This window comes from Sinocyclocheilus anshuiensis, unplaced genomic scaffold (genome assembly GCF_001515605.1).
Source record: "Sinocyclocheilus anshuiensis isolate Anshui unplaced genomic scaffold, SAMN03320099.WGS_v1.1 scaffold742, whole genome shotgun sequence".
In the NCBI taxonomy this organism is placed as follows: domain Eukaryota; kingdom Metazoa; phylum Chordata; class Actinopteri; order Cypriniformes; family Cyprinidae; genus Sinocyclocheilus; species Sinocyclocheilus anshuiensis.
In genome coordinates, this window is record NW_015544169.1 from 78,455 (window position 1) to 87,911 (window position 9,457).

The 9,457-nt window shown below is 40.9% G+C and overlaps 2 protein-coding genes across 3 annotated transcripts; both read left to right on the forward strand.

Annotated features, from left to right (window-relative positions):
- On the forward strand, positions 1-3,431 carry LOC107695968 (serine/threonine-protein kinase Nek2-like). Its single transcript, XM_016496093.1, has 7 exons — positions 1-327; positions 1,027-1,109; positions 1,246-1,372; positions 1,532-1,754; positions 2,077-2,131; positions 2,272-2,348; positions 3,049-3,431. The coding sequence occupies exons 1-7, from the start codon at positions 1-3 to the stop codon at positions 3,258-3,260; spliced, it is 1,104 nt and encodes a 367-aa protein (XP_016351579.1). The 3' UTR covers positions 3,261-3,431.
- Positions 3,432-3,595: 164 nt separating this feature from the next.
- Positions 3,596-8,763, forward strand: LOC107695978 (zinc transporter 1-like). 2 transcript variants are annotated; one of them, XM_016496102.1, is made up of 2 exons: positions 3,596-4,577; positions 6,737-8,763. In XM_016496102.1, exons 1-2 carry the CDS (start codon positions 3,986-3,988, stop codon positions 7,630-7,632), a joined length of 1,488 nt encoding a protein of 495 aa, XP_016351588.1. In that variant the 5' UTR covers positions 3,596-3,985; the 3' UTR covers positions 7,633-8,763. The 2 variants fall into 2 exon arrangements, with proteins under 2 accessions (XP_016351588.1, XP_016351589.1); XM_016496103.1 differs by having other exon boundaries at positions 3,596-4,568.
- Positions 8,764-9,457: the final 694 nt, after the last annotated feature.

Sequence of the window (9,457 nt, forward strand, 5' to 3'; positions counted from 1 at the left end):
ATGCAGAAACCCTGCTACTGTTATTTTGTTGTTCAAGCTGTTTTCCTGCATTACTGCAATGTTGGTTTGTTACACTTTCTTTCCAGACGGTACCTAGAAGAAGAATTCATCCTACGTGTGATGGCACAGTTGTCCCTGGCTTTAAAAGAGTGCCATGGTAGAAGTAACGGCAGCAGTACAGTTCTGCACCGTGACCTGAAACCCGCAAACATCTTTTTGGACGTCAAACAGAATGTAAAGCTTGGAGATTTTGGTTTAGCTCGGATACTGAACCATGATACAAGCTTTGCTAAAACATTTGTTGGAACTCCATATTACATGTCGCCGGTAAGTGTCTTTTCATCTTTCATTTAAATGTGAAAGAGAGAAGATGGAAAATTATGAAAATATAAATTGAACTGTAATAATTTCCAGTTAAAAGTCAGTAAATATATAAATAAAAATCACTGGGATTGTGAGGAGGGAAAATGGGCTTCACAGGAAAAGATCCGCAAGTGCAGCAGGACCCTTAAAGCAACAGTTCACCCAAAACTGAAAATTAATTTACAATTTTTTTTTAATTAATTAATTAAATTAATTTACCTCTTCACTGATATTTCTTTGAACAACGTTCACTCAGAATTTGTAAATTTCATGTTTAATTAAATGTTACATGCCATTTCTTTTTAATTATTTATGACATTTTGAAGTAGAAAGAATGAAAAAGTTTTCTTGTAAAACATCTTTATTTAACTTCGAAAAATTACTTCTTACAGTGGGTGACTGACTTTCTTCTGCAAAACACACACACAAAAAATATTTTGATGAGTATTGGTAACCAAACACAAACATTTTTAATTGCAAACTGTACTGCAGTCATAAGGGTGAGTAAATGAATGACTGAGTTTTAGTTTTTGGGTAAACTATATCTTTAAGTACATTTTTACAGACAGATGTTATACACACTGAGATTCATCATGATAGTTCTTATTGTCAGGACATGGCTGTGTCTGTTTTATTTATATTTGCCTGCTTTTATATTCACAGGAACAAATTAATCGCATGTCCTACAATGAAAAATCAGATATATGGTCTTTGGGATGTTTACTCTATGAACTATGTGCTTTATCGTAAGTATACATGTATTATTTTTTTTCTTGTAATATGATTACACTGAAATCAGTTATCCAAACTTGTTGTGTGGTTACACAAAATTGTGAATCTTGAAGCTTATTTTCAACCGTGTCTTTTTTTTTTTTTTTTAAGTCCCCCATTTACAGCATACAACCAAACAGAGCTGGCCGGTAAAATCAGAGAAGGAAAGTTTAGAAGAATCCCATACCGATTCTCTGATGACCTGAACACACTTCTTTCAAAAATGCTCAACTTAAAGGTAAACAAATCTTTGGCAGGAGGACCATTACATTTTTTTTATTTTTCAATAGAACTTGCCAGAAGGCCAAAATCAAAGTAATTTGGGTTCCAGGGGTCGGGTTCACATTGCCCCGTATGCTGTTTTGTCACTTTCTGGCTGGTTGTTATCTTTTGTTAGGACTATCTGAGGCCCTCAGTGGAGTCCATTCTGCAGAACAGCTTGATCTCGGGCTATGTAGCCCAGGAGCAGAAGAGGCTTCAGGAGAAGCAGCGGCGCAGATCAGTGGACGTAGAGCAGCCCAAACATCCAGATCCGTCGCTTCTAGCAGAGCTGCGGCTTAAGGAGCAGATTCTACGTGAGCGTGAGCAGGCCCTCAAAGAGCGAGAGCAGAGACTAGAGCGTAAGTCTGCTTGAGTTTACACCTGGAACTAACATCTGTCTCGGGTGAGACACACCGAGAAGCTTAACCTCAGATGTAACTAGTGTTTAAACTGTGATTAAACCACTCTATTCATATGGTTTATTTCTACGATGTCTTTCATGAAAGTTTTGGTTGCGTCGGCTTTCAATGGGCCAGAAATCTCTCCAGGTTTCATCTTTTGGGTTTGGAATGACATGACGGAGATTTCATTTTAGCTGAACTGACTCTTGCAGTACTGCTTATTGGCAAAACATTTCATTCAGTGAGCTTATAGTGTGTTTAACCTTTTACTTTTTTCTAGAAAGGGAACAGGAGCTGTGTGTCCGAGAACAGCAATCAAATGAAAAGCTGGCCAGGTAAATATACAGCCGCCTTTGCTGAGCTGGTCATTTGAATGCATTAAATATTAGTAGTGTGCTGCATAACTAGCTATAGCCACTGGTTGACATATGGTATACAATGTTGATAATATGTGGTTGTAATTGTTCTCTGTCAGAGCTGAGAGCTTGTTGAAGGCGTATAATTTGATCCGGCAGCAGAGGGCGCTCTCTCTACTCAGTGCCAGTGACACAGGTATAAAACAATTTAATGCTATATAGATGAGTGACCATATGTTGTTTTCTTTTTTCTTATTTCAGTGCTCTCTGTTAATGCTCAAGGTTAAGTGGCTGGTATATGATTATATAACTCTACTGGTAAAAAATGTGGAATAATTACAATTTTTTAAAATGTTTTTGATAGGGCTATTATGCTCACCAAGGCTGCATTCATTTGATGAAAAATACAATAAAGTTGTGAAATAATATTATTCTAATTAAAAATAACTTTCTATTTTAATATATTTTAGAGTGTAACTTATTCCTTTGATTTTAAAAAGATGAATTTTCAGCACTCATTACCAGTGTTGGGGGTAGTAACGTGAGTTACGTAATCCGATTACTTTTTTCAAGTAACTAGTAAAGTAATGCATTACTTTTTTAATTTACAAGAAAATATGGGAGTTACTTTTTCAAAAAAGTAACGGCAGTTACTTTGTTTTCCCATTTATTGACTGACAAGTCTCCTGTCCCCATTTTGGGAGAAATCGGAGGTACAGAGGCGTTGTGTGCGGTAATGACTAATGAGGCTAGCAAACAATACTTGTGAAGGCTGATGAGTGCAGTGTGCAGTAACAAGGAAAGCATGACTCATAGCCAACATTATATGGGTTACAGATCTTATAATGAAAGAAAATACTTTAAAACATGAGTGACCTAATTCTGTGTTTTGACAGAGAATGAAGAGAACATCTCCCCAGGAAAGAAGAGGGTTCACTTTGCAGGAGACGGCAAGGAAAATGGCAGACCTGAGAGCAGACTGATCGCTAAACCTCAAGAACATTGTCTTGTAAAGAGGCACCAATGGGCTAACATGCGTATCCAAACTCTTGGTGAAGAGGAAAAGATGTATTCATCAAAGCCCAGAGAGATGCAGGGCATCCGCTAACCATGAACCACAATTTACTACTGAAAGTGGAGCATTAGTGGGATCAAGAGTTTTATTTACAGTTGTTTTCATTAGGAAATAAGATTTGTGCTTTTATTTATTTGCTGCAGCATTTGTACAGTACAGTGGAACAACACATTTGTGGGCATTACACTGGGTTATTTTATCAAAGATAATGTGCTGTATTTAGTCATTTTATAGATGTTTTATTACCTGGATTGTTTAATTTGGATTTGCAATTTTTAAAAATTTTTTTTTTTTTGAATAAAGGGTTGATAATATTATCAGTTTTGTTTGTATTCATTAAAATTGAGAAGCATTTCTGCGTTGGGCTCCATAACTTTATAATACAGTTCGGGGGTTCACGGTTCAAGGGATACTCTGAATTTAGTCACTTAGTTCTTCGTTTTTCGAGAAATTAGTTACATTTTCCTCGATCCCAAGTTTTCAGCCAATCGCAGGCGAGTGTGGGCGTGGCCAGACGCTGAGCGTGTTCCGTGTGGAAAGTTCGCCGGTCCGGGTGCAAAGTTTCAGCCGTCTGCAGACCGGAGGCAGAAGACGAGCACTATAACCGGACCGAACTCCGGTCCCCAGCGCTCATTACACACGGATCGAAGTATCGCTTACTGTCTGTCGGTCGAAACGAGTTCAGTTATGGGATATTAACCCGAAGGGGTATCGTGTTGATTTAAAGCTTTGTTTCGTGCTCTGCTCGCGGTGGAATCATGGCCTGCGCGCCGAACCGGGTCCGCCTGCTGTGCATGCTGTCGCTCACCTTCGGCTATTTCATTGTGGAGGTGGTGGTGAGCCGGATCACATCGTCTTTAGCGATGCTTTCGGACTCCTTTCATATGCTGTCGGACGTGATCGCGCTGGTCGTGGCTCTGGTGGCGGTGCGTTTCGCGGAGCAGACCCAGTCCACCAACAAAAACACGTTCGGCTGGATCCGGGCCGAGGTGATGGGCGCCCTGGTCAACGCCGTTTTCCTCACCGCGCTCTGCTTTACCATCATCCTGGAGGCCATCGAGCGCTTCACGGAGCCTCATGAGATCGAGCAGCCCGTGGTGGTGATCACGGTGGGGGCCGTGGGGCTGCTGGTCAACCTGCTCGGGCTCTGTCTCTTTCACGGGCACGCCGGAGGCGGAGGACACGGACACAGCCACGGGGGACACAAAAAACACAAGAACGGGAAGATGCGCCGGTGTGAGACGCTGGAGGAGAGTCGGTCCGCGGGCGAGGAGACCAATAATCTGGTCGGGAATCAGAACAACAGCCCTAATGGCGTTAATCCGGACCGGAGCAGAGCCGGTAAATCGGGTTTGTTGTCATGAAAACTTCTAAGATATGTAGAACACTAGATATATATCCTTAATGATTCAAAACAAACGAGACCAGGTGTGTATTAATCAGGTTAAAGTCGGATGATGTACGACGAAACGTGTGGAAAACTTTCCTCTCAGGGCTTTTGTTTCTTGTTTGAGCTTGTTTGTTAACCTGCAGCCGACTGGCGACAAACCCATCGAGTCAAAGCGATGTTCACCCCAAAATGAATTCCGTCATCGTTTACTCGCCCTCATGGCGTTTCAAACCTGTATTTTTTTTTCTGTGGAACATAAAAGAAGATATTTTGAGAAATGTCTCCGTCGGGGTCTAATCAGTAGAAGTCAAGGGCAGTGTTGCCAAACCCCTCCCTCAGAAAATCTCTAGAACCTCCCTCAAAAGTCTCCATTTTTCACAAAAAGTCGCCAAATATGAAAACAAAGTAAATACAGGTAAATTTGGTAAAGGTAAAGGATAGTAAATATATATATATACTTTACAAATGATAACAGTATAAAAACTATAACAAAGGATTAAATATAACAAAAAATTCTGAAGTGAAATTAGGAAATGCTTGTGATCTGCAAGCACATCAAACATGATGGAAATGATTAGTATTTAAATAGTATATATTTACGTTGAACTTTATTCTTGAACAGATGGCGCTGAATTAAGCAGTATATAAAAAGTGTTTCTGTTGCTCATGAAAACGTTTCTGAAATGTTTGTGTATTTGACAAATATTGCATTTAATTCACTTCATCTGTGATGGAGTATGCAAACACCGCGTGAGCGTCACTAACGGGAGCAGTAAGTGTCCGGCTTGACGGCTCCGTTTTCACCTCCGCCCCGACTGCAAGCGGCTACTCTCGTTGACTGCCGTCTGTAGCGGTGCTTCAAGTCGCCAAATTGGCTAGTGATTTGACAGTGTTACCCACCACAGATGATTTTTACCCGCATTTAGCGGGTTGGCGGGTGTTAATTTCAAACCCTGGTTACCAGGAATCTTCACAATATCGAAGTTCATTCAAAAAGAGAAGAGACTGGAACTATGCAGCGCTAGCTATCATTTACACAATATTTTCTTGCTCTCCACGGACGAATTTGTTTCTTAAAATATGTTCTGATAGTTGCAAATGGCACTGGCATTTTCATCCTTTGGTCTTGCTATATTATGTAATGAGGAAAGGAGAATTGGGCTTTTTTTGTCAATACAATGGAAGTCAGTGGTAACTAAAACTGTTTAATGACCAACAATCTTCAAAATGTCTTTGTATGTGTCCAGCAGAGGAAAGTCATACTGGTTTGGAATGACATTAGGGTGAGCGAATTACAGAACTGACATTTTTGTGTAAAATATGCTTTTAAGAACATGCACAAAAAAATGCCCCGGAATTTTAATACCCAACTGTTTAAGTGGCTGAAACAAAGCAAAACCAATGTTACACTGTGTCTACACTGGACGCAAGTGGCACGGCGCGACTATACTATATTATGTACTATAGAACTCATTATAATCAGTGATGCTGTCTACACCGTAGATATATATATACATATCTATGGTCTACACTGGATGCGGCGCGGCACGACACAACAAATCCCCGACAGAAAACTGCTGCTGCGTTCTATTCATGATGTATTGACACAAATTTCAAATGATTTTCAACGGTCGCTTTGTCGCGTCCAGTGTACTAGACAGACTTTAGCTGTTGTGGCACAGACACAGTGTTACTCACCTATCGAGAAGAAACAAAGCAACCTCGGCATCCGATCGCAGGCCTTCCGCTCCTTGAGTTCTCTCCAGCGCTGGAAAGCTGATCCGATATTTATACGGGTCCTACTTCTTGCCTTAAGCCTTCTTTTGTTCTGCAGACGTTTTCCTCTTTTGTTTTTTATCCGCCATCTCTATCTTTCTGTCGCTCGGCTCGGCTAATGTCCTTCCCGTTCACTGAACACCCTCTCCTCCACATCATGAGTAGACACGCCCCTTACTGCTGATTGGCTACAAGTTTGTTTTGCTATTCGGCCCGAATCAGTTTTCTAAAGCGTTTTTGAAAAATCACTTACCCCACCTTTAATTTCAATGAGAATATACAAACTGCTGTTTTGTCATATGTTTTCTTGAATTTTATTTCTTGCTTTCTTTCTCCTCCGTAGAGATGTGTCACAGTGACAGCCCGGATTTGCAGATTAATGGCGGCGCTCTGTACGAAGAGCTCGAGAATGGACACGACTCGGCGTCCCAGCTCAACATGCGGGGGGTTTTCCTGCACGTCCTGGGCGACGCACTCGGCTCGGTCATCGTGGTGATCAACGCCATCATCTTCAACATCGTATGGAAGCCATGCTCTCCGGGCAGTATCTGTGAGAACCCTTGTGTAGGCCAACATTGCGCTGACCACTCGCTCAACAGCAGCAGTGCAATATCCAACGCCACTTTGCACGTAGCGGGACCCTGCTGGGTGCTGTATCTCGACCCCACCCTCTGCATCATTATGGTCCTCATCCTCCTCTACACCACATACCCGTTGTTGAAGGAGTCTGCACTTATCCTGCTACAGACCGTGCCCAAGCAAATCGACATGCATCAGCTCAACGCTCGCCTGCGGGATCTGGAGGGTGTGCTGGCGGTGCACGAGCTGCACATCTGGCAGCTGGCAGGCAGTCGCATCATCGCCACTGCACACATCAAATGCCACGACCCCACGTCCTACATGGACGTAGCCAAGCGTATCAAGGACTTTTTCCACAATGAGGGCATCCACGCTACAACCATTCAACCAGAATTCGTAACGGTGAACTCGGAGTCTCGCATTTCACTCTGCGAGCTCTCCTGTAGAACGCAGTGCGCCCCAAAGCTCTGCTGTGGCGCCGTTGATGCTGCAAAGCCTCCTGATGGAGCTATAGAACCGAAGAATCCATGTGAAGCCAAAACCCCAACGGTAACCAGTACTTCTGCTACATCTCTGGAGATCATCAGCGAGTCTGTGGAGGAAACAAGCAGGCCAGAATCCGTTGTGATCATCACTAGGGAGGTGGAATCGTCATTGTGAGCGAGGAGAAGGTTAGACGGACAACATTCTGTTCTCTTAAGAGTACTGAAGTGTATTGACTCAGCTGACTGATTTCTGCCATGCTGTGAGAAGAACTGAGCCCAAATACACTCATGATAACACACACACACACACACACACCGCAGCTCGATATCTCAGATACTACACCAACATACAGACAATATAAATAGGCTGGAGAGCAAGGCTAGCCTCCTCTGCATGTGTGTTTAGCACATCGTCTGATTGGTGTGTCCGTGCCAAAGCTTCTTTTCATACAGGACACCAGACACTTGTGTCCTTCCTGTGGTTTGTAATGCAACGACATGCAATTTTAACATTCAGCTGCTGGACCAAGTAGAAATGTCTGGACTAGATTTTTTTTTCTACCCATCCTTTTTCTGTTTTATCCTTTACACTTTATTGTTTGTTTCTTAGTCATATTCAAATTTTCAATTTTGTGAGAGATGTAATAATTTATGTATTTAAGTTATTGTTAATTAAGTTTTTTTTTTTTTCAAAGAGCTTTTTGCAAGACTTAGATTTGGTGATATTAGAGATAAAAACAAAAAGGATTTTTTGCTTCTTTCACAACCAATGATCTGTACTTTAATCGAGAGTATTTTTAGATGATGCTTTTCAAAGATTGCTGTTCAGTCTTTCACTTATTTGTTTTATTAGACATCAGAAGACATGTCGACAGTACTTCACCATTCCTATAATTCAAACTTGCTGTTATAGCACTGAATCTAGTCAGTGTAGGAACTAGACAAACCTTCTCTTATTGGTTTTTATAAAAGCTGATGCCTTGTTTGTTCTGTTGTTGTCAATCAAAACAAGAGGTGAAAATGCTGTTAAAAAAAGTTTTTTTTGTTTTGTTTTGTTTTTTTGGTGTGACTGCTGGAGCGTGATATGTTTTGTCCATGCTGTCATAAAAGTGAAGGGACCTCCTAAGATTTGTGGAAAACATTCATTTGTGCATGACTAAATATACATATGGTTGTATGGAAAGCTTTGAGAAACCAAGCAAAATTTGTAAACCAAAAGACGAGGGAGTTACTTTCTGAAATACACAGGGAGTAGTAGGCACATAGGTTTGGGGTGTCACACAATCTACTCGGTGGCCTTCAGTAGGAAAAAAAAAAACATATAATATCAGCTCTTCACAACAATATTTATATCTGCAAACTTTAGCATTTGGTGAAAATATGCAATTTATGAAAAACAGAAATGTACTAGTCTTTATTATTAGTTGTAGTGAATTTCTTAGAGATCTTTTAGAGGAAAGATGAGCTATAATGTGCTGACGGAGTGTTTGTATCACTGAGGATTTTAAAAGTACCATGCCAGCTGAAATGTTTTTGATATATTACTGTCAAACGTGTCATTGTGAATTAAACATGCTTGTTTGGTACTGTTCAATTCATGTCTGTTGTGTCACTTTTTTTAGGAAAGCTGATTCATGCGAGGTTTATTTGATTTAACCAATTAATGAATAGAATAAGACACTTCAACATTGTACAATGAAAGAAAAATCTCTATGCAAATTATAATTTAGGCCAAGTCAACTTTAAAGGGGTCATATGATGCGATTTCAAGTTTTCCTTTCTCTTTGAAGTGTTACAAGCTCTTGGTGCATAAAGAAGATCTGTAAAGTTGCAAAGACTAAAGTCTCAAATCCAAAGAGATATTCTTTATAAAAGTTAAGAGTTAGCCACGCCTACCTAAAACGGCTCGTTCTAACACGCCCCCACACGTCTATGTCACGATGTGGGAAGATTTGCATAACGCCGCCCAAATGTTCACACAAAGAAAGAAGGCGTAACTT

Coding starts and splice junctions, on each gene's coding strand:
- LOC107695968 (XM_016496093.1), top strand. CDS start 1: ATGCAGAAACCCTGCTACTGTTATTTTGTTGTTCAAGCTGTTTTCCTG. Junction 1,373..1,531: donor CAAAAATGCTCAACTTAAAG/GTAAACAAATCT, acceptor ATCTTTTGTTAG/GACTATCTGAGGCCCTCAGT. Junction 1,755..2,076: donor GCGAGAGCAGAGACTAGAGC/GTAAGTCTGCTT, acceptor ACTTTTTTCTAG/AAAGGGAACAGGAGCTGTGT.
- LOC107695978 (XM_016496102.1), top strand. CDS start 3,986: ATGGCCTGCGCGCCGAACCGGGTCCGCCTGCTGTGCATGCTGTCGCTC. Junction 4,578..6,736: donor GAGCAGAGCCGGTAAATCGG/GTTTGTTGTCAT, acceptor TCTCCTCCGTAG/AGATGTGTCACAGTGACAGC.